The sequence below is a fragment of the Neopsephotus bourkii genome, unplaced genomic scaffold (genome assembly GCF_033783945.1).
Source record: "Neopsephotus bourkii isolate Nb327-2 ecotype Australia unplaced genomic scaffold, CSIRO-AGI_Nbou_v1 NB_481, whole genome shotgun sequence".
NCBI classification, from domain to species: Eukaryota; Metazoa; Chordata; class Aves; order Psittaciformes; family Psittacidae; genus Neopsephotus; species Neopsephotus bourkii.
Genome location: NW_026900982.1, coordinates 1376009 through 1400488, shown reverse-complemented (window position 1 = coordinate 1400488; position 24480 = coordinate 1376009). Strand labels below are relative to the sequence as shown.

Sequence of the window (24480 nt, the reverse complement as noted above, 5' to 3'; positions counted from 1 at the left end):
CAGGGACAACTCCGGGACAGGGTGACAGGGGGGACCCAGCTGTGCCTTTGCGCCTGGCATTGGCCATGCTGTGCCATACCTTGCAGTTTTGGCACATTCCTCCAATAAATAGAGGGTGCTCCAGGGTCACGTTGAGGCTCCCACAGGAGATGCAGATGTCTGGGGGGAGAAGACATGGTTCTTCTACAGCGTCTACCATCCTCCAACACGCCACACAAGGGTGAGCCAAGTGCATGAAGAGCAGCCTAACTCTCAGCCACCTCTGCTCTCCCCTCCCAAGACTGTGCCACCCCATCCTCACCCCCTGAGCTGGGGAGTGGCAGAGCCCTTTCCCAGCCCCAAAATGCTGGGAGAGCCACTGCAGTAGAATGGGGACCAACCCTAGGGACGGGGCTCTCACTGCCTCCCTATCCACATCCTGGCCCCCAGTAGTGCCCTAGCTCTACTGTCCCCAGCCCCTGGCAGTGTCCCAAGGGTCCCTAACAGTGTCTGGCGCAGTGCTGCTGCCATCCCTGTTGATGTCCCTGCTGCCAGCCATGCTGAGCAATGGGACGAGCCCATCCTCTGGTGCCTTGTCCATCTCCTGTCCCTTTGAGTTCCCCTGCTGCTCCTAGCCCTGCAGCCAGAATGGGTGCCCAGATGAGGAGAGACCCTGCACCCCATCCCCATCCCCAGGGACAGGATGGGTCCCACCCCAGAGCCAGGTACTGCCCCACGCTCACCTTCAATGTTCCTGCATTTCTGCCGGACCTCATACACAAGCCGCTCTGGAGAGGGAGAGGGGAGTCAGGAGAGGGGGGGATAACCTGGCACCAGCCCTGCCCCAGCCAGGTCCCCTCTGTGCAGCCTGTGGCAAGCACAGCTCTGCCAGCAGCAGGAGTGAGCCCTGGCAGGGTCACAGCCCATCAAACCCATGTTTGCCCACCCCTGTCCCCCCGGGTGGTACCTCGGGTGCGCTCATCGATGATCTCCTTGACCTTCGGCTTCTCCGTTGTGCTTTTCCTGGGTTTTTTGGCGGGTGGGGGGGGTGCGTAGGCAGCTGCTTCTGGCTCTACCCACATCTCCGTGTAAACTTCTTTGTAGGGGTTTCGCTCCTCTGCAAAGAGCATGTGGGGTCCCATCAGTGGGGTCTTGAGGGCTACACACCCTTCAGGGACTCCCCCTCAGGACCCACAGTACTTCCTCTACCCACACCACCCCAGCAATGCCAGACCTGATGCATCCAAGGCAACCAAGCAGGTCCCTGTCCCGTGAGCATGGCCCCATGTCCAGTCCCACACTGCTCACCTTCAGGGGGCTCCAGGCCCTTGGGGCCAGAAGGCTGGAAGCCGCCCAGGGCCCACTCGATCATCTGCTTATTCTGGATCTCCACCACCTTGGAGGTGTCCGTCTCATCATTCTCAGGGCACGCGGGGAAGATCTTCCCTGCTCTGCTGCTTGCCACCTGCCCGGGGAGCAGCAGGACCAGCCATCACCCAGCCACCCCTCCACCCTGCCAAGGGGCCACCAGACTGCACTGCCCAGCCATCAGCCCCCCCACCCCAAAAGGACCCTTGTGTTGCCCCACAAGAAACCCCCAACACTGCTAGAAGACCCACAAAAAGCCAGGACTCCCCCAGCATATTCAGTGGCTCCCCAGAGATCTCCCCAACAGACCCCCCAGGCTGGAACACAAGATTCCCAGATACCCCCAAAACCTCCTTAGGGAGTCCCCTGCACACAACCCCACTCTGTCAGAGGCACTCTGTGCTCTCTAGGACACTGCTGGGTGCATGAGTGAAGGCAGGGCTGGATCCTGGTGCAGTGAAGGGGCAGATGCTATTCCTACATCTCCGTCCCATGGGCACCAGTGTCCCCCACCTTTCTGGTGCTGGAGGTGCCGGCGCCACTCACCTGCAGCACCTCGTAGATGGCTTTGCGGTACATGGGCTGCTTATTATAGGTGGCCTGATGGAAGGCGCTGGCGAAAGAGCTGAGTGGCAGCAGCTTCTCCACACAGACCTGGGGGACAGGACGTGGACATGAGCCAGGATGGGGGGATGCCCGCGGACACGAGGGCTGCCTGGACCCCCCATACTGCAGGTGCCACTTACCACTGAGAACTTGCCGTCCCCAAACCACATCACCCAGCGAGTGCCTTCAGCCGCCCGGCTCCGGCCTGTCATCCACCAGGAGACAATGCGCCCAGGCCACCAGGAGAAGCCGCGCAGCTTGCCCCACACCAGCTCACCGATGCCGAAGCCCCGGCCATCCTTTGCCATGATGAAACAGTGGGAATGTCAGAAGCTGGTAGGAAGGGGTGTCTGCATCCCTGGGGGCAGCAGCCCTGCAGACCCCCCTTCTCCAGCCAGCCATGCCCTCACCTCATACTCTGGCTCGTCATCGGCTGATTTGGAGGTGTTCTTGTCGACAGCATCGGCCACCACCGGCTCAGGCGTGGTGGCCACGTTGGGTGAGGCGGGGTCGGTGGGCTGCTGCGAGGCAGGGGGGCTGGCCTCCTCCTCCTTCTGGGGCTCTGTCCGTGGCGTCTCTTCCACCACGTTCATCACGGCGATCACCTTTGCCTTCTTCTCCGCCTGGGGGGACACACACACACCGTATCGATCAGGGCAAGGCTAAAGAGCGCCATGCACCTGTACCCTGAGGCATGGGCAGGGGGGCCTGGCAGCACCCCAAAAGCAGCTGGTGCTGCTGCTAACAGCTTCTCTGGGCACATATGACCCCCCTACTCTGCCCCCATCACCATGTCTCCCCTTTGCTCCCATGCATCAGTTCCCCCTGCAGTTGGGAAGGGATGGCTCAGGGTTGATGGGGCAGCACCGCGGGAGGGTGTTGATGGCAGCCACCACCACAATGGGCTGTGTCTGCCGCCAGCTCAGCGGGGTGTCCCCAGCAGGGTGACCCCCAAGACACAACCCGTGGCCCCCCGCGACGCCAGAGGAGATGGCACTGCTCCGGACTCCCTGCACTGTTCCCTCCCTGGGCTGGCCTGGCTCCTGCAATCTTCAACCCCATCACCCCTGCTCCCCGTGTCCTGTCCCCTGGGGGGTCCCTGTCCCCGAGCCTCTGCTCCGGAGGTGCAGCCCCATCCGCACCCTCCCGGCATCCTTTCCCTCTGTCCCGGTCCAAGCCACCCAGAACGTCGGACCCGTGTCACCCTCCCTGGTCGCTCTTCATCCGGGCTCCCGCTGTCCGCAAGCCGAGTGTGCTGAACTGCGCTGGCCATGCCGAGCCGGGTCGGGCAGGGCCGGACCTCCCTCCCCTCGGTGGCCACCTACCCATGCGGGCTGGGCGCCGCGGCGGGCCGGGCCGAGCCGAGCCGAACTGAGCCGAACCGAGCCAGACTGAGGCGAGCTGAGCCGAGTGGGGGCAGGTGGACGGGGCCAGGTGGACTGAGCCGAGCCGAGCCGGACGGAGCGAGCCGAGCCGAACTGAGCCGAGCCGAGCCGAGTCGGGCCGCGGGGGCAGGGCCGGCGGTTCTTTGTCTGGGATCCCGGGTCACATGGTGCCTCCCGGCCCGGCTGGTTGGCTGCGGCGGGGAGGGGCCGCGCGGCGCCGCGGGGACGGCCCGGCCCGGCCCCCTGCCCGCACCTCGGTTCCACTCGGGCCCACTCGGGCCGACTCGGCTCAGCTCGTTAACTCGGCTCCGCCGACCTCGGTGCAGTTCGGCACAACTCAGCCCCGCTCGCACCGTGGCCCTGTCCTGCTCGGTTCGGCTCTGGTGTCGGTCCGGTCCTGTGCAGTCCGGCTCAGCTCAGCCCGCCGCACTTCGGCCCCTTCCCCGCTTCCCAGTCCCCGGCCCGCTCCCGCGGTACTCACCGGCCCAGCGGCAGCGATCCCGTCCGGGCTGGGCTGGGACAGCCTCCCCACCGCGGGGCCGCTCCGCGCCGCCTTTTGTCCCGGGGCCGCGGCCCCCCGGCCCCTTTGTGCGGCGGGACGGGACTGGGCGGGGGGCGGCGGCACTCCAGGGGGCCTCGCCCCGTCACGGCAGGAATCCGCCCGGGGCTCCGGCCCTTCCCCCCTCTCCCCTGGCCTGGCAACGGGCGGAACCGCTGTCCCAGCTTGCCCCATGCAGCCCGGCTGCGGACCGGGCCCCGGGGCACCTGCGCGGCCCGTTACGGACCCGGGTCTGGGAGCAGTAGTGGGGCACTGCTCAGCATATCCCCACGCACCTGCACTGCACTGGTCCGGAACCAGATAACCCAGTTTTGTGCAGAGAGATGCACATGCACTGGTCTGGGACCAGATGGCTCAGTTCAGCCCAGAACTACTGGGGCTGGTTCAGGACCAAATGGCCCAGTTAGTTCAACCATACCCACACAGCACTGGTCTGAGTCCAGATCACCCAGTTCAACCCACTGGCACGCACTAGCACGGCACTGATCTGGGACCAAATGGCCCAGTTAGTTCAGCCATACCCACAGGGCACTGGTCTGAGTCCAGATCACCCAGTTCAGCCCATTGGCACACACCGGCACGGCACTGATCTGGGACCAAATGGCCCAGTTAGTTCAGTCATACCCACAGGGCACTGGTCTGAGTCCAGATCATCCAGTTCAACCCAATGGCACACACTAGCATGGCACTGATCTGGGACCAAATGGCCCAGTTAGTTCAGCCATACCCACAGGGCATTGGTCTGAGTCCAGATCACCTAGTTCAGCCCACTGGCGCACACTGACACCACACTGGTCTGGGACCAGATCACTCAGCTTAGCCCAGACCCACATGCACTGGTCCGGGATGAGATGGCCCAGTTCAGCCAGACTCACAAACACTGATCTGGGCCCAGATGGCTCAGTTCTAATCAGACCCACATGGCACTGGTCTGTGACCAGATCACCCAGTTCAGCCCAGTGGGACCCACCAACACGGCACTCATCCAGGTCCAGATCACCTGGACAGACCCTACCAGCACCCCACAGCCTTGGCTACCTGGGCCGGGGTGGGGGGGCGGGTCCTGGGGACCCTAGACTGGCAGTGTCCTGGAGAGTGGTGGCTCCAGAGCTCTGGCACCCCTCTGTGTTGCAGAGTGGAGGGACAAAGGGGTGGATGGATGGCTGTCAGCCCCGGGCAGCAGCTGCCCCTGAGCTGGGAGGGCTGGGGGGGGAGGGTGCCAGCAGACTCCTGCCCTGTGAACCCTCAGCCTGACCAGTAGGAGCCTGGGCGATGGGGCACGTTGGCCAAACTGCCTCACCCAAAGAACTTCTTGGCATCCCAAGGGACCCCAGGACACACCAAGGACCTCCAAACACCCGCAGCACAGTGTGGCGCTGGTCCCCCTGATCACAGGCACCCCGTCCCCTCCAGCAGCCTGTAGCTGTCCTAGGCAACAAAGCTGTTCTGGGGACATGGAATGAAACAAATCACCCCAAGCCACGGGATGGGAGTCCCATGGTGCTGGCTGAGACCCACGTTGCCAGGCAGGGACACCCGGTGATGGGTACCCTGTGCACTGTGGTGCTGTAAGGTGCCTGAGGCATCCACTGGGGCCATGGGAAGAGCCGGCAGGACCCGAAGGGAGCTGGGGCAAGGCTGCAGTCAGGGTGGGGGGATGAGGAAGGGGAGGGTGGATGCCTCAGCAGAGGCCTGGCACCCTGCTGTGGGGGTGCTTCTGCTTTGCTCCTGGGGACAGGCAGGAGTCTGGCAGAGGGAGGAAATCTCCCATTCACGGTCATTCAAGCAGGGAGATAAGCTGGATCTCCAGGGGACGGTCACATCCAGTCAACCCTCCTGACCTTGGGCCACTGGCAGCTCTGCCCAGGCTCTGCCCCTGCCACATGCCACCTGTTCCCTGCTTCATGCTCATCCCCATTCCCATCCCCACTCCATCCCCATTCCCTGTCCTTGTCCTTGCCCCACCCCCATCTTCACCCTCCTCTCCATCCCATCCCCATCTACTGTCCCTGCCCCATCCTTATCTTCATCCTCATCTCCATCTGCATTTACATCCCCATCTCCATTTCAATCCCTATCCCCCTCTCCATCTGCATTTCCACCCCCATCCCCATTCTCATCTCCATCTTCATCACATCCCCATCCACTGTCCGTGCTCCATCCTATCCTCCCCTCCATCTCCACCGCCATCCCACTGCCCCATCTCCATCTCAATCTTCAGCTCATCCCCAGCTTCATCTCCATCCCATAGAATCATAGAATCACAGAATGGTTTGGGTGAGAAGGGACCTTACAGCTCATCTAGCTCCAATCCCTGCCACAGGCAGGGACACCTTCCACTAGACCAGGTTGCTCCAAGCCCCGTCCAACCTGGCCTTGAACACTGCCAGGGATGGGGCAGCCACAGCTTCTCTGGGCACCCTGTGCCAGGGCCTCAGCATCCTCACAGGGAAGAATTTAATGTCTAATCTAAATCCCCCATCTTTCAGCTTAAAGGCATTCCCCCTTGTCCTTTCACTACATGCCTTTTTAACATGTCCCTCTGCAGATTGTTCCCCCTCTCTATCCATTGTCCTTGCCCCATCCCACCCCTAACCCTATCCCCATCTCCATCTTCATCCCACTCTCATTCCCATCCCCTGTCTCTGCTTTATCCTCATCCTATCCGCACCTCCATCCTCATCCCATCTCCACTGTCTGCCCTATCCATATTACCTCCATCCCCTCTCTGCCCCATGGCTGGCACAGGGTTAGGGGTGCACAGCCAACACCAGCGTGTCCCAGCACAGATGAGCAAAGGCCAGTGCCTGGGCCTCAAAACTACAGCTCTACCTGCAACCCTGAGGCTGGTGAGCAGAGGATGTGAGGGGAGGAAGAGGAGGGAAGGCTGGAGGGGTCCATCCCCACCCCAGCAAGGCTGGTGACCCCAGCCAAGCTGCTGGGACCCCTCAGCAGCCTCTGCCCCAAAGCAGTGCATGGGCAGTGGGTGTCCCTGCCACTGGTGACACATGGTGGGGAAGCCCTGGCACCATCCAGGGATGAGGAGTGGCCGTGACTGTCCGACGGGTGCCACAGATGCTTTGCTTGCTAAAAATACACCCCAGAGGTGACTGATGATGGGTTTGGGGACCTCTGCAGAGAGGGAAACAGCTTCAACAGTGTGCATGGGCTCCAATTTGGCAAGATAGACAGGGCTGGCACCAGTGCCAGGCAGGTTTGCTGCCTAGGGGGGCCATGACATGGGGCTCCTGTCCCCCAGCCCTCCAGGTCCCTGGCACCCCCAAAAGACCAAACCCCTTTAGGGCATGGCCAGTGCCATATCAGAGCCTGGCCAGCACTGCCTCTGGCACAGGGGGCTCACTGGAGGGAGGGAAAGGGCAATGTTCCCCCATCGACGGAGCCACACAGGCTGTGGGTGGCATGTCCCTGTCCCTGGGGACCACATCGCTGACACCAGCAACAAGTGACAATTGGTGCCGGGCGTCAGCTGAGATCAGGGGAAAAGGCCAACACAGCCTGAAAGCGTTTCAGGCTTTCTCCTCATAATGAAAAGAAAACATTTATTCTTATTAGAAAAATAAGGGCACGGAGCGTGGTGAAGTTCGGCATTGTTTGAGGAGGAGCGACTCCTCAGAAGAAGTATTTTGACTTTTTAAGCATTTCTTCCCAATTATTTTTGGCTGATGAGCCATTCTGGCTGACCTGAATCTGCATTTGTTTTGGCGAGGGAACCGTGTGTTGAAAACTTGTTACTTGGAGCCTGCAACCACCAACCTCCCCAGTGCAGCGCCTGCCTGCAGTGTGCCCTGCATGGCTGAGACAGCCACCACCAGGATCTGTAGCTGCAGTGTGCATGGCTGCACTGGAGCTGCGGGCAAACAGCTGCATTGCTGGTGCCCCCTGCGACAGGCTGAGGCTGCAAACCTGGACCCCAAAGCTCCCTCCAGCCACGCAGCCCCCTTGCGCCTGGGGGTGCCCATTCTGTCTGGGGCTCCCCTTGGGGCGCCCCTGCACCACCAGCACATCCTGAGCCTGTGGCAGCAGCCACACACAAACCCATGGAGAGTGGTGAGCCACTCACCCTGGCTGCCAGTCCCCCTGTGCCTGGGTCAGCCAACATGGGGGGGAGCTGGTCCATGAGGTCCTCTGGCACAGCCACCTTGGTCCTACCAGCCATGCCACATGGGGACACCATGGCCATGCCAGCAGTGCCTGTGGGGACATCGCGGCAGTGCAAGCCATGCCCTGTGCTCCATAGAAACATCATGACCTTGTCCTGTACCCAGAGGGACATTGTGGCCATGCCAGCTGTGCCACACGGGGACATGGTGGCTGTGCCAGATGTTCCCTGTACCACAGGGACACTGGCCATGTCAGCCATGCCCTGTGCCCCATGGAATGACCTGTCCATGTCCTGTGCTCTGTGGGAACACTGAGGCCATGGCAGCCATGCCCTGCAGGATGCTCTGGCCATACCAGCCACCCCTGGCCCCTGTGTGGTGCCAGCATGAAAGTGCTCAGCAGTGCAGAGCTATAAATAGCGCCAGGGCAGCGATGGCAGGAGGGACCTGTTGCCTGGGAGACTCGCTGGCATCCAGGAATGATGCAGACAACAGGGCACAGGGGGAGTGGAAGAGACACTGGTTGAGATGGGACTCCCATGGTGCCCCCATGGCATCCCCTGAGCTGCCACTGGCACCGCAGCCTGCCTGCAGCCCTGCTCCTGCACCATGGATGCCACCACCCCCTGATCCCCCCCCTCTGCCCTCGGCTTTGCAGATTTCAGCTGCGTCACGGCTCATGCTGGTTCCCCAGGAAACCGTCAGGAACGGCACATCCCGGCATATCCCACAGGAGAAGGAAGGGCCCCGCGCTGCCCGCACTGGCGTCTGTGAGCACCAGGCTTACAGTGGACCCCCGGGGGGGGGCACAGGCATGAGAAGCGAAGCTGCCCACGCTGGTGCACAACCTCGGTGCAGGCAGGGCAGTGGCAGCACCGCAGTGGTCTCATGGGCAGCGCCCACCCCAACGCAGGCACCGCAGTATGGTGCTACCCACCTCAGCCCCCACCCTGAGGTGACCAACCCTCACGTAGCTGCTCACCCTGGCACTGCCGGTGCCATGCCGTGATTAGCCAGAGCTCTGCCTGCTGTAATTAGTGATGCCATCATTAGCGATGCTGCAATTATCAGTGGAAGCTTTACAGACACCAGAAGGTTTGGGGTGCTCAGACCACCACCGTTACACAGCCCCCCCCCCTCCCTGGCATTGCCACTGTGCTGTGGTGCCCCCCTCCTGCCCATTCTGGTGCTGTCCGGATCCTCACCTCCCTCTTCCAGCGGGCCAGCCACTCATCCCGCTTCCTCTTGCTGATGTAGTAGGGGTCCCCAGCCTGGAAGGTGTGCCGCTGCATGGGCCGCTGTCGCAGGCTCGACTCCCAGCCCAGCCCGCCACGCAGTCTCCCACGGGAGCCCTGCCGATGGAGGGAGAGAGAGGAGGATGAAGGCTGCAGCTCCGGTGCTGCTGTGGCACAGGGGATGGCAGCGTGACAGGAGCCATGGCCCGGGACAGGAAAGGCTCTGGGGAGGATGGAGTGGAGCTGCTTGAAGGGGCTGGAGGTGGGCACTCTGCTTGTGCATGCTGGGATGCACTGGGGGATGGATATGGGCATGGGGAGGACTGGGTGCACACACATAGGCATACCCTGGCTCACATCTCCACCAGGGCCAGGCACCATTCTGGGGCTGGCTGCACTTCAATGGGCACTGACAGCACCATCCCAGTCATGGATCTACCCCAGGCTGACATGCTCTGCCTTGGCACATAGGGGTGGTGTGGGGTCATCCCACACAAGCACTGTCCCTTGGGCAGGGTGGATGGAGGGTGGTTCACTGGCCTGGCCATAGCTTGGTGTCTCCTGGTCCCCAGTTCAGAGGCCAGCACTGTGTCAGGGTGCAGGAGCCCAGAGCCTCCATTCTACTGGGGACCCCATCCCTGCTACTCCCCAGTGGTTCCTGTTGGGTCAGGGAGTGCCAGTTTCCATGGTTCAGTGTGTTGTGTTGGCTGCTAGGCTGCAGGGCTCTGCCTATCTCCTGCGGGTGCCTCGGTGCAGCCCCCAGTGGGGGTCATACTTGCCTCCATTTTCAGGGTGTCAAAGTTGTTTTCTTCCTTCTCTTCCTTGCCTGCACATAGAACAGAGAGCAGCCATCAGCTCGGTGCCATAGCACAGGGCCCCCCAGACCCCTGCAGGGGAGAAGGGGCCCACCTGGGACTCCAAACCTGGATGAGGGCCAGCCCTGGACCCTGGAAAGGCATTCATCACTGCTGTGCAAGGCCTGGGCTGTGCTCCCCGGGGGATGCTGGCTGCTGGGATTAAGCTGGCTGCTCCTGTGCCCCCTCCCCGCACCCTGACAAAGGGGTTTTGGGTGGTCTGGGTGAGCAGCCCCTGCTGAGGCCGGGGCCAGGGCAGGCAGAGGAAGCACGTGGAGCCCCGACGGCTTCCTGTGCTATCGGCACATCTCACGTGCTGCAGGTACGTGCCGAGACACTACCAGGAAAGTGGCTAAAAATAACCGTGACTGTTTCTGGGGTTACAAACCTCCAAGCACCCCGAGCTGCTGGGCCAGAACGTGGGGTGCACCCACCCTCCCATGCCTCACTGTGGGCAACGCTGGGTCCCTGCACCAGGGAGGGCACCTCTGTGCTTCATCAGGCTGCTGGGCACCAGCTGCCCTGGTAGAGCTGGGCTGCAGGGGAGGACCTGCTGAACATGCACTCATGCACTCTGCTTTGTTGCAGGGTGTGATGTCCCTATATCATCAGGCTGCAGCCCCCCGGCTGCCCAACCAGCCCTGTGTGACACTCAGATAGTCCCTTTCAGCTGGCAAATGGGGACCCAACCCCTCTGCAGCAGCCAGTGTCCCCCCAGAAGCAGCATGGCCTGAGCAGGAGAGCAGTGAAGAGCCCTGCTCTGAGTGCCAGGGGACAGCAGGGGACACTGCAGAACAGAAGCTTTCTGTCTCTGTGCTGGGCTTAAGAGTGTGCACATGCCCTGGAGGTGCCCAGGCAGTATGGCCTCCTGGTCCTGATCCTGCACAAGACCTTCCCTCACTGGGTATTTCAGCAGGCGAGGGACAGGGGGACAGCAAAGGGGTGCAGAGCTGATGGAGCAGCTGGTAAGCTGGCTTGGGCAGCGCTGGAAGATCCTCGGGCGCCTGCTGGGTCAGAGGGCCAGCAAAAGGTGAAAAGCCAGTGTGCATGGAGGAGGAACTAGCAATGGATGCAAGAGTGCAGGATGAGATGGAGAAGGGTGCTCGGGAGAGCACCTCGGCCAGCCAGGCACAAGGCAGTGGACCTGAAGGCCCAAGAAGCAGAGAGGATCAGGCAGAAGCCACCAGGGTGACAATGCACAGACATGGCTGAAGTACTGGAAATGGATTCTAGGGAAGGAAGCGAGCTCCCAGAAGCTGCTATGGCTCCCCCAGTCAGTCTCTGGGTACCACTGGTATTGCTTAGAAACCATCACAAGGGCGCTTGCAGCATGCCCAGTGAAGGTGCCTCCGGCAGCTCCAGAGCAGGCAGTGCATGGCTGCAGACATTGGTTGTGTTTGCAGGAAAGCACTGGAGAAGAGAGTAGGACAGTTGACAGTTCCAGTTGAGTGGAAAGAGCCTGCCTGGCAGGAATGCAGGCAGCTGCTGTTCTGCTTGCATGGTGAGAAGAGCAGGAGGATGAGCACTGTGCACAAGGGCCCCATGGGCAGATCATGTCACACGAGGACGGGCTCTGTAATGGTGAAGGGAAGGGGCTGAACACTAGCCCAAGGCTGGAAGGCGAAGCCTGACCTGCTCACAGCACCCATGGTCATGGTACCATACTCATGCACTATGCTCACAGCACTGTGCTCATATTCCCACTGGCACTTGCTGCTGGTGGTCTCTACATTCGGAGCTTTGTCACGCTTGGGATCTGGCAGCAGGGTACCCATGGGGCTGTCTCCACCCATTCCACACTGGTCCCCACATCAGGGTCTCAGCCTGTCTGCTCTCGCTCCCTTCAGCTGCTGCAGTCAGCATGGCGCCGGATGCACCACAACCCATGCCCAACTGCGGCATGCCCAGCGCAGCGAGCTCCCCCCGACCGCCTGTACTATGCTGCCAGCTATGGCTTCTCCACTCCCTCAGCTGCCTGCTCAGTGCCTTGTGACTGCAGCAGCATCTGCATCACTCGTCTCCATCCTCAGCCCTGCCTCATCCGCCTTCAGCCAGCCCCTCCTTGCTTGTCTCCATCCCTCCTGCAGCATGGCCGGCAGGAGGTCTCTGTGCTGAGCTGGGTTGAGAAAGCCCCAAGAGCCAGAGCCTGGTGCTTGTTGATCCCACCCTGTTCCTTCTCCACAGTACTCTGTGGTGACAGTGCTGTGACAGCCCAGCTCCTGTCCCAAGCTCTCTGTCCATCCCCTGCTGTGGGGAGAGCATGGTCACCATCCCAGCTCAGAGAATCACAGAATGGTTTGAGTTAGAAGGGGTCTTAAAGCTCATCCAGTTCCAACCCTGTGCCACACACAGAGACACCTTCCACTAGACCAGGTTGCTCCAAGCCCTGTCTAACCTGGCCTCGAACACTGCCAGGGATAGAGCAGCCACAGCTTCTCTGGGCAACCTCTGCCAGGGCCTCATGGCTCATAGCTGGTCCAAACTGCCCTATCCCACTGCTTGGCACCTCCTGGCCAAGAGGGATGGTGGCAGCAGGGCCACAGGCCAGCGTGTGCCTAAAGGGCAGCCAGGGCCAATGCTGGGCTCCCCCATGCCCTGCACTGTAGCCAGGCATCCTTTCTGGCTTCACTCTCTGCAGCCACTCCTGCCTATGAGCAGCTATGGGCAGGGAAGGTGAGCAGCAGCTCTGCTAGGGCTGGGAGCCAGTGACAGACACCCCAAAGCCCCAGGAAGCAAGGTCCCCATGAGCCCGGCAGACAGCATACCAGACGCACTCACATAACAACACACATACATATACACTCATCCCCTCCCTGCAGGTATTTACAGACATGGATTCCATCCCCCAGAGCCTGCGCTGCTCCAGGCTGAGCCATCCCGGCTCCCTCAGCCTTTCCTCACAGCAGAGATGATCCAGTCCCTCCACCACCTTGGCTGCCTTTTGCTGGACTTTCTCCAGTCCGTCCATGTCCTTCTTGCACTGGGGAGCCCAGCACTTGGCCCAGCGCTCCCGAATGGTTTCTTTAACCAGTGGGTAACACTCCTAATGCAACCCAGAATGCCATTCATCTTCACTGCACAAGAGCCTGTTACTGGCTCATGCTGAGACCCGCCAGGGCCTTTGCTGAGCTGCTACCTGGAGCAGCATTGGCACCAGCACTGGCACCAGCACCACGGCACCAGAGCAGCGTGGCCGCAGGACCACACCATGCACGTGCCTCCCACTCTGCCCAGCACATGCAGGGCTGCCATGCAAAGCAGTACAAGCACTTGCACTGATGGGCACACTCCAGAGCAGGCTCGCATGCGGGCAGGGGCACCCTCACCAGCTCCACGGCAAGGCAAGGACCGACCTCCCCTCCTGCCCACCCTACTGCTGCTGGTGGGAAGGTTGGTGTGGCAGAATGAGCATGCGAGGACAGCCCCCTGCTCTGCTCTGCTGCCCCCACCCCAAATTCCACGTGGCAAGGAGGGGCTCGGCCCTTCCTCCTCCTCTGGCAGCGCTCCCCAGCCCAGGAGCCACCGCAGCCCGGACCCCTCCCGGTGATGGCATGCTGGGGGTCCCCGGAGGGTGCAGCAGGCGCCTGTGGGACGGCGGGCAGAGCCACAGCCCTGTAACGGGGAACCCTCAATGCTAAGGTCTTACTTTTCTCTGTGGCCTCCAGGAGTTTCCTCCTCCCGCGTTTCTTCTGGGGGTCGGAAGGGGCCAGCTCACCCTCATCGGCCGGGGCATCCAGGCCCTCCTTGGGGGTGCAGCGGCCGTTCTCCAGCGCCCGGCCCGTCTCGCCGTCCGGCAGGCTCTCCGTCTCGTCCTCCTCGGGGCGCCCACCTTTGGGGCTTGTTCCGCTTTCCTCTGCACCCTTCCACTGGGCACTGTCCCCCTCCACGTCCCCGTTGGGCAGCGGCTCGGCAGGGCTGGCTTCTGGGCAGGGCGGGGGGCACTTGGGGACGGCTGCGGTGTCTTTGGGGGTGTCACTGCTTTCCACCTGTGGAGGAGAGGGAAAGGAGCTGCAATGGGTGCTGGCACTGAGGGACATGGATCTGCTGGCACTCCTGCCCATGCCCCCAGCCCTCATGCCACCATCACCAAACCCATGGCAGGCTCCCATGCACCACTTTGGGGTGTCCAGTCCCATTTGGACCCTATCCCCCTGTCCTGACCCTAATTCCCCACTGCAGACCTCAGGGTATCTCTGGGACCACAGCCTAGACACATGACTTCTCCATCAGAACACTGTCACAGAGACTCATCCCCAGTGCCAATGGGGGCCACAAGCACATTATGCCAAAAAGACCAAGTTCTACCTCCTGCACCTCAGGCATGCCAGGGTGCTCCTGCTTGAGGGGCTGCCAATGTGCTCCAGGGTGGGACAGGGCTACAGTGCCACCCTCAGGATGAGGACATGTGGCCATGGAACCCTCAGGTCATGGACACCATGAGGATCACCACGCAAGGCCATAGCACCCAAAGAGCCAGGGTATATGAATGTGAAATCACTCAGAACAGGACACACTGTTGTGAGACCCTCAGGATAAGGACAGTCTGCCACGGCACTGTTAAGACCAGGATACGCTGCCATGGGACAAAAGGACCAGGACATGCTGCCATGGCACCCTCAGGACCAGGACACATGGCCATCACATGCTGAGGACACTGGACATGCAGCCATGACACTCTCAGTACCAGGACACATGGCTGTGATGCTTTCAGCACTAGGACACACTGCTGTGGCACCCTCAGGACCAGAAGACACTGCCACAACAACCTCCAGATTAGGACATGCTGCAGTGAGACATAACCATGGCATATTCAGGACCAGAACGCAATGCTTACAGCACCCTCAGGATGGAGACACATGGATGTGGTATCATCAGTACCAGGATACACTGCCATGACACCCTCAGAACCAGGACACACTGCCATGGCACCTTCAGGTCCAGGATACCTGGATACAGTGACACCCTCAGGACCAGTAAAGTGGTCATGACACCCTCAGGACCAGGCCAAATGGCCAAGGCACCCTCAGGACCAGGACATGGTGCCATGACACTCTCAGGACCAGAACAGAGCACAGTGGTACCCCCAGGACTCCTGCCATGGTGCCCCCAGGAGCTGATCACACTGTAATGACACCCTGAGGTCCAGGACATGCTGTATTAACACCCTCAGGACAAGAACACATAGCCATGACACTCTCAGGACTAGGACAAGGTGCCACAAACCCTTTAGGATCAGGAAATACTACTACAGCACCCTCAGGACCTGGACACTGTACCAAGACACTCTCAGGACCAGGACACACTGCCATGACACACTCACAGCTAGGACACAACGGCATGCACCCTCGTGATAAGGACATACAGCCACAGCACCTTCAGGACAAGGACACATTGCAGTGACACCTGCAAGAACAGGACACGGAGCCATGTGCTGGCTCCTCAGGACCAGAGCACACAACCAAAGCACCCTCAGGAATGAGACAGGCAACCATGATGCCTTCAGGAACAGGACACCACGCCATACCATGCAACCAGGAGCTGTTTTGAACTAGCCAGTGACACAGTCCTTTCCTACTTACAGAGGACTTATAAAATGTGGACAGATTTCTAGTGGGGCCTGTAGTGATAGGATTAGGGGTGATGGTTTTGAACTGAAAAAGGGTAGGGTTGGGTTGGACATGAGGAAGAAACTGTTTACACTGAGGGTAGTGACGCCCTGGCACAGGGTGCCCAGAGCAGCTGTGGCTGCCCCATCCCTGGCAGTGTTCAAGGCCAGGTTGGATGGGGCTTGGAGCTACCTGGGCTAAGTGGATTGTGTCCCTGCCTATGGCAGGGAGGTTGCACTAAGTGATCCTTAAGGTCCCTTCTAACCCAAGCCATTCTAGGATTCTATAACATGACACTCACAGGAGCTGGACACATGGATGTGACACCCTTGGGACTAAGACACAACATCACGACACACACATGAGAAGGACACACTGCCACAGCACCTTCAGGACCAAGACACACTTCCATGGCACCCTCAGGACCTGGACACATGGACATCAGAGAAGCATGGTATCACAAAATTGAAAGGACCTTAAAGCTCATTTAGTTCCAACCCCCTGCCATGGGCAGGGACACCTTCCACTAGACCAGGTTGCTCCAAGCCCCATCCAACCTGGCCTTGAACACTGCCAGGGATGGGGCAGCCACAGCTTCTCTGGGCACCCTGTGCCAAGGCCTCAGCACCCTCATTGTAAAACATTTTCTCCACGTGTTCAGCCCAACGCTACCCTCATTCAGTTTAAAACCATTGCCCCTTTTCCTGCCACTACAGGCCAGGGTGCAAAACCTTTCTCCATCTTTCTAACAAGTCCCCTCCACGTAGTGAAAGGATGCAGAAAGGTCACCCCAGAAACAGGGGACACAACAGCATGACACCCTCAGGATGAGGACACAAGGATATGACACCCTCAGGACCACAACACAGTGACATGGCATTCTCAGGATCAGGACATGCTGCTGTGACATCCCCAAGACCAGGACACATGGACATGACACTGTCAGGACAAGGACACAATTGCATGATACCCTCATGATGAAGACACACTGCTATGACACCTGCAAGGATGTCATGGCCTCGTATTATCATAGAATCATTTAGGTTGGAAAAGAGCTTTAAGATCATTGACCCAGCAATGCCAAGTCCACCACTAAATCATGTCCCTCAGCACTACATCTACACATCTTTTAAATGCCTCCAGGGATGGTGATTCTACCATATCCCTGGGCAGCCTGTTGCAGTGCCTGACAGCCCTTTTGGGGAAGAAATTTCTCCTCATATCCAACCTAAACCTCCCCTAGCACAACTTGAGGGTATTACTTCTTGTCCTATCATTTGTTACCTGGGAGAAGAGCCTGACTCCCACCTCACTACAACCTCCTTTCAGGCAATTGTAGAGAGTGAGAAGGGTCCCCCTAAGCCTTCTCTTCTCCGGACTAAACACCCACTTCCCTCAGCTGTTCCCCATTGCACTTGTGCTTCAGGCCCTTCACCAGCACCATTGCCCTTCTCTGGACCTGCTCCCGCATCTCAACGTCCTTCTTGCAGTGAGGGGCCCAGCACTGAACACAGGATTACAGGTGCGGCCTCACCAGTGCTGAATACAGGGGGATGATCACTGCCCTGGCCCTGCTGCCACCCTATTGCTGATACAGGCCAGGATGCTGTTGACCTTTTTGGCTGCCTGGGCACAAGCTGCTCATGTTCAGCAGTTGCCAGTGAGCACCCTCAGGTTCTTTTCTGCCAAGCAGCTTTCCAGCCCCTCTTTCCCAAGCCTGTAGTGTTCCATGGGGTTGTTGTGGCCCAAACGCAGGACCCAGCACTGAGCCTTGTTGAACCTCACGCCACTGCCACAGCCCATCAATCAGCCTGTCCAGATCCCTCTGCAGAGCCTTCCTATCCTTCAGTTGATCAACACTCCCAGCCAACTTGGTGTCACTGGGAAACTTACTGAGGGTGCATCTGATCCCCTTGTCCAGACCATTGATAAAGACATAAAACAGAACTGGCCCCAACACTGAGCCCTGAGGAACACCACTTACGACTAGTCACCAACTGGGTTTAACTCCTTTCACCACAACTCTTGAGTGAAAAGGGTCCAGCCCTTGCTGGTCCAGCATTCAGCCAGTTTTTTACCCAGAGAAGAGTACACCCATCCAAGCCATGGGCAGCCAGTTTCTCCAGGAGGATGCTGTGGGAAACAGTGTCAAAGGCTTTACTGAAGTATAGGTAGGCAACATCCACAGCCTTTCCCTCGTCCACTGAGTGGTCGCCTTGTCATAGAAGGAGATCAGGTTAGTCAAGCAGGACTTGACTTTCATAAACCCATGCTGACTGGGCCTGGTCTCTTGGTTGTCCTGTATGTGCCATGGCCTCCTCAGGACCTGGACACACAGCCACAGTACCCTGAGGCCCAAGACACACAGCCATGGCACCCTCAGGACTGGAACACAGTATCAAGTCATCTTCAGGAGCAGAACACAATGGCTTGAATCCCTCAGGAGCTGGACATGCTGTCATGGCATTCTCAGAACAAGGACACACAGCACCAACATCCATATGAAAAGGAAACAATGCCACGACACTCTCAGGACTAGGACACAGTGCCATGACATCCTCAGGAGCAGGACACAATGCCATGAGAACCTCAGGATAATGACTCATGAAAATGACACCTTGAGGAGCAAAATATATTGCTGTTCACAAGGATGCAATACCATGACAATTTCATGGTCAGGACCAGGACACCCAGATGTGGCACCTTGAAGATGAGGATACACTGCCATGGCATCCTCAGGAGCAGGATAAAATACCATGGCAACTTCAGGACCATGACATTCTACCATGGCAATCTCAGGACAGTGACAAACTTCCATGGCACCCTCAGGAGCAGATTACGTTACGTTAACCCCCTCAAGACCATGACACAATGACATGGCATCCTCAGGGCCTGGAAAGAGAGACATGATACCCACAGGACCAGGACAGAAGTAGGTGATACCAGGAGGACCTGGATAAGCTGTCATGGGAACTTTAGGACCAGACCATGCTGCCATTACATCCTTTGCACCAGGACACCATGATACCCTCTGGGAAAGGACACACATCCATGGCACCCTCAGGACCAAAACACAAGTATATGACACCAAGAAGACCCAAATACACTGTCATGTGCAACTTCAGAACAACTACATGCTGCCATGACACCCTAAGGAATAGGACATACTCCCATGACATCCTCTGCACCAGTACACAATCTCATGTTACCCTCAGGAAAGAAAAGACACATCCACAGCATCCTCAGGACGAAGACACGAGGATGTGACACCAAGAAGACATGGGCACAATGCTGGGACACCTTCAGGATCAGGACAAACTGCCATGATGCCCCAAAACCAGTGTGACACCATGAAGGCTAGGCAATTGAGCCATGACACAGGACCAGAATGAAAAGTCCATGGCATCCTCAGGACCATGACACAATGCATGGCATCTTTAGGTCCAGAACAAGTGGTCAGGACACCCACAGGACCAAGACACACCCCCGTGGCACACTCAGGACCAGGACCCATTGCCATAATATCCTGAGGAGCAGGTCATGTCGCAATGAACACCCAGGACACACCACCATGACATCCTCAGGACCAAGACACAAGGACATGGTGCCACAAGGACCTGGATACACTACCATGACACCTTCAGGACCTTCAGGACCACAACACAATGCCATGTCACCCTCAGGACCAAATGGAGGTGACACCATGAGGATCAGGACCTGGATACACTGCCATGATACCTTCAGGACTTCAGACATATTGCCATGATGCTCTTAGGACCAGGACACAATGCCATGTCACCCTCAGGACCAAGACAAATGGAGGTGACATCATGAGGACCTGAATACAACACCATGGCATCCCTAGGACCAAGACACAAGGAATGACACCATGAGGACCGGGACACAACACCACGATGCCCTAAGGACCAAGACACAACATCATGTCACCCTCAGGACCAAGACAGAGGGAGGTGACACTGTGAGGACGAGGACACAATGCCATGGCACCTTCAGGACGAGGACAAGAGGCCATGGAACCCTCAGGGCCAGGGCACAATGGCACAAAACTCACTGGTGCATGATACATGGCCATGACACCCTTGGATCAGGACATGGTGCCACGGTACCCTCAAGACAACGGCACGCTGGGATGTCACCCAGCTGTCCCAGCCCCCGTGTCGGTGAGGGCGTCCCCAGCATAGGGGGGACACTGGAACTGCCCATCCTGCCTGGCTCACCTGGGCTGAAGCACTGTGGTGTGGGGCCAGTATTGGGACCTTTCACTCCCGTGGGATCAGCAGCAGGAACATGGAATAATGGCTGGTGCATGTGTGCAAGACAGGCAGATCCAGGGACTGCATGACAGGCAGAGATGGCCACTCAGGAAGGGACAGGGCATACAACCACAGCAAGGACAGCCCATGATGGGTGCTCGTGGGTGTTGCTACGCGTGTATGTACGCAACAGGCAGACATGGCTGCCAGAACCCATGACACCACCATGTGCAGACGTGGCCTATGGTGAGCGTGGGAGTGGGAAGGAGCGTGATAGGCACAGCCAGAGCACACGCATGTGTCTGATGGGCAACACCAACACCCGCAGGGAACCGTGCAGTGGGCCCTGGCTCACAAGTGCAGTGACAGAGTGGGGAGTGTGCATGAGTGTGAGACATGGGGGAGCACTGTCTGTGCCAGCGCTCACCAGCATGTGTGCGTGTGCCCATGAGACAGACAGCAATGATGCGAGTGCGGACAGCATTATCAAGGCTGTGAAGCTGGGAATGGCATCACTGGTCCCCTGCTATACCACCAGGCCCATGCATGGCATGGCACTGCATGGCACGGCACAGCACAGCACAGCAGGAGCAAAGTGAGAGCGAGAGGAGCAGCCCAGCTCAGCGGTTTCCGTGGCAAAGGAGAGTGAAAGTGCTGCTGCGTCACTGCAACAGCAAGGCATGGCGCAGCCACGGCAGGGTGGGCTCCGCCTGTGCTGCTCAACCAGATCCTGGTCATCCCCACTGCCACAGCACTGGGGGGCACTCAGTCTCCTCCTGTGTATGCACACAGAGGGGCTGGCCCACTTTATGGCAGGGCATGGGGGGTCCTGTCCCTGGGGCTCAGCCCCTGCCAGCATGGCACATTGGAGCTGTCCAGGCACCACCACTATCCCTCCATACACTGCTCACAGGTGTGGGATGCCCACAAACCCCACAAACAGACAAGATACCCGCAAGGTGCTGCCACTGCCACTGGGCCAGGAGGTGACACCCAGTCCCGTTTCCCAAGCCTTGTGCTTGCCTTCCCATCCTTCCACCCCCCCTGGACGCACAGCAGGAGCTTTGCAAGAAGCTGGGAGCATCAGAAGCTTCACAGGCTGCCAGGGAAGGGGGGAGAAGCCACAGGTTTGCTCCTAGTCTGGCTGTGCCAGGCCCTGCCTGGCCAACGCACACTGACTTGCACGGGGATGGCAGGTGAGCCCTGCCTGCGCCCTGTCTGTGCTCTGCTTGGGCTGGAGCAGGGCCCCCCACCTCTGCAACAGCAATGCCAGGAAATGGGGACAAGCAGCCCACCAGCACCTTCCCTGCACTGCCGCCAGCCCCTACTCTGCCGCGGCCTTCCCTGTGGCACAGGAGGATGCTGGGGGTTATGGTGTGGGAGCCCAGTGCCGGGGTGGCACAGACGGGAGCCGGCTGCAGGGACCCTCCTGCCCGTCCCCAGCAAACTACATGTCCCAGGATGCACCATACGGTGGCAGGCTGCCAGGCTTGGCGTGAGCCGGGGTGCCCGCCATGCTGCCCACCGTCCCCTGCCCCAAGGACACCGGAAAGCGGATGCCGAGGTGTGGGGCAGGAGCTTGGGTTGGGGGGGATCAGGTGATGGAGGTGGCTTTGCCCCCCAGGTCTCCCAGATCCGCGTTGCCGCTGCCGCAGGAGCCCCCTCCCCAGGCGTGCCCGGCAGCCGATGTGCCGCTTACCATGGCGCATCCCCTCCGGCTGCCGCTCAGACCCCCGTCCGGCTGCCGCCCGCCCGTGCGCAGGCGCCTGCCTCCTCCCTGCGCTGGTGGCCGCGGCCCCGCGGCGGCAGCGGCCGCTTCCTGCTCCGCACGGCCGCCCCGGCTCGCTGGCAGAGTCACTTCCTCCGCTCGCTCGCTCGCTGGCTCCAGGCCGGTGGGTGCGGGCTGTCGTGCAAAGGGGCAGCGACCGCAGCCGGGGAAAACAGGGACGAGCTGCTCCACAGCCCGCAGCTGGGAACGGCTGGACACAGGGAACCCCTCCCAAATGCCCTCCCGCTGTACCGAGCCTGCACCACGCAGCCCCCACAGGAGCCCGGCTGGCCCAGCTCCCACAGTGCGGTGGTGTCGCTTGTGCCATGGATGTGAACGCACCAGGCCAGAGGACATCCCACACCCATGTGCTGGGGACACGCGAGCCACCGCCACCATTCATAGAGGTGCCCGGTGGCCTCTCTCCCTGCACCTCCGGGCAGCACAACCTGGTTCCCAGGGAGGGCACAGCTCAAACGAGCAGACACCATTGCCATCGGGAAGGGGGAGGTATCGTGCCAGGCAGCTGCGCAGGAGGCAGCTGCTCCTGGCTGTGAGCAAGGGCACGTTCAAGGTGATGGAGGCTGAAGGACAGACCTTGGTGTGCCCGGATGATGGGATGCTGCAGCCCTGGGGAGCCTGGACACCAAACCCAGGGGTGGGACAGGCTGCGGGGACGCTGAGCTGCAGTGGAGGGAGTGGACACTGTCAGTGAGATGGATTCCGGAGAGCAAAGTCCCTGGCTGGTGGAGGGGAGGGAGCTGCCAGTGCCTCTGTGCCTGTGCCTGGGCCTCACACTGGCTCTGGAAGCAACTATGGCGCACGCTCTGCCTGTGTCTCACCGCACCTGTGCACCACTGGTGCCCCAACCACCCCGGTTTGGTGCGGCTGGGGGGCTCAGGGCAGGAGACAGGGCAAGTCAGAACTGGCTTGGATTGTGATGGGGCAGCCCGGAATAAAGAGGATGGAGGGAGACATGGGGCAAACCAAAGCAGGGCTACAGTCCCACACCCTCGTGCCCCCTGCCAGGGGTGTAGCTGACAGCACAAGCAGAGTCCATCCCATCTCCCTCATGGGAACAAGCTGGGGGGCTCCATCCCCACAGCAGGCCTCATGGCGAGTGTAAAGGGATATGCTTCCCACTGCATCCTGCCGGTCCTCTGCATGCCAGCATCCCCCAGCTCCCCAGCCTGCACTGAGCCTGTGACAGGGGCCCTGCCGTTCCCAGCCCTTTTCCAGCCTCCTGCTTGGGGCCGCATCCTGGACACCACGCTGAAAACAATCGCAGGGGCTGCGTGGGCTTCCCGGGAGGAAACGGGAAGGCCGGCAATGTGCTCCGGATTAGGCGGCTGCGGGGGCTGGCGGAGGCACGGCTGCAGGGGGCTCAGCCCAATCCCCCAACGGGACGAGGTCCAGGGGGCACACAGGCATCAGGAGCATGGTGGCAAAGCCATGGCAGTGACACTGGGGCTAACCATCACCACTAGACCTGGGGCTGGGGAGGGCTACCCTGCCGGGACGTTGGGCTCCCCACCCCATGTTAGGCCCATGGCTGAGCAGACCACAGAGGAGTGCCATGGCTCTTCTCCATCCCCACGCTCAGCAGCTCCTTCCCACCAGCATGGCAGACCCTTGCCCACCATGTGTTCAGGGAACGGGTGTCACTACGCATCTCCCATGGCATCCGCTCAGCCCCAGCTCCCTCCCCAGGCCCTGCCATGCTGCCAATGCCAGGAAGATGCGCCGGGTCACAGCAGGATATGGGGAATGTGGGGGGGTTAACCTTGGGATGTGACAGGCACATCCCCTCCCATGACAGCTGTTTGGGACAGGGACACGCAGCCCACCTGGCACCACAGCTGTCATGCCTTGGAACAGCACCCACCCCAAACCAGCCTCCCAGCACCCTCACGCCTCCAGCCCTTCAACAGCCACACCAGCCAAACCCAGCACCCGGCTCCAGTCCTGCTGCCACTGTCCTACCTGGGTCAGAACCAGATGTGGCCTCACCAGGCCCCCAGGGTTCCATGTGCCGCCGGTGCTGCTGCATGGACACTGCACAGGGGAAGGGGAGGCCGGGACCCACCCCGTATCCATGCCCCTCCCAGGCTGCCCCGGCGCCCGTCCCTGTCCCCGAGGAGGGCCCGGCGGCGGGTCTGCCTTCCTGCCCACCCACCCGCTTCCTCCGCACTGGCCAGGCCCTGGGAACAAGCGCTGCCTTTCTCTCGCTCCCCTCCCCTCCGTTGGGCCCCCGCCAAGGACGCTGCTCCACTGGGAGCCCGCCGGGCTGCACATCCCCATTCCGGCCCTGCTGCCTCACTCACTGCCCGAGCGACACCGGTGGGGACTTGAACGTCGGGTGGAGGCTGGCTGTGCAGCACAGGGATGATGGGGGACAACCCCAATGCACTGCACCTCCTGGAGAGCATGCTCATCTCAGTCCAAACGCACAGGGGGGACGCCCCAAGCTTGGGGCGCTGCCAGGAGGGTAGACACGGGATGGGGCAGAACATGCCTCCTGCCCCCTCTACTATAGAGATGGTCCTGGGAGAGTCACTGCGTACAAGGCAACATCTCCACAGACCCACTGGAAAAGGGGGTGTCCCCACTGCTGAGCCTGGCTGGAGCCACTGGTCTTGGAGCCACAGCATGGTTTGGCACAGAATGGCATGGCACAGCTCAACATAGCACGGTGCGCCACAGGGCAGCAAAGTATGGCCCAGCA

General features: G+C 60.1%; 1 protein-coding gene across 2 annotated transcripts in view; it reads right to left on the bottom strand.

Annotated features, from left to right (window-relative positions):
- DNMT3A (DNA methyltransferase 3 alpha) overlaps positions 1-24480 on the bottom strand; it is a 42257-nt gene that overhangs the window by 8181 nt on the left and 9596 nt on the right. For both annotated transcript variants that reach the window (XM_061350230.1, XM_061350231.1), the window contains 10 exons: positions 13754-14093; positions 10033-10079; positions 9224-9370; positions 2364-2576; positions 2094-2252; positions 1894-2001; positions 1288-1444; positions 947-1096; positions 723-767; positions 80-159 (listed from right to left, as the gene is read on the bottom strand). In XM_061350230.1, coding sequence (XP_061206214.1) covers positions 80-159; positions 723-767; positions 947-1096; positions 1288-1444; positions 1894-2001; positions 2094-2252; positions 2364-2576; positions 9224-9370; positions 10033-10079; positions 13754-14093 — 1446 coding nt within the window. The remainder of the gene's footprint in view (positions 1-79; positions 160-722; positions 768-946; positions 1097-1287; positions 1445-1893; positions 2002-2093; positions 2253-2363; positions 2577-9223; positions 9371-10032; positions 10080-13753; positions 14094-24480) is intronic.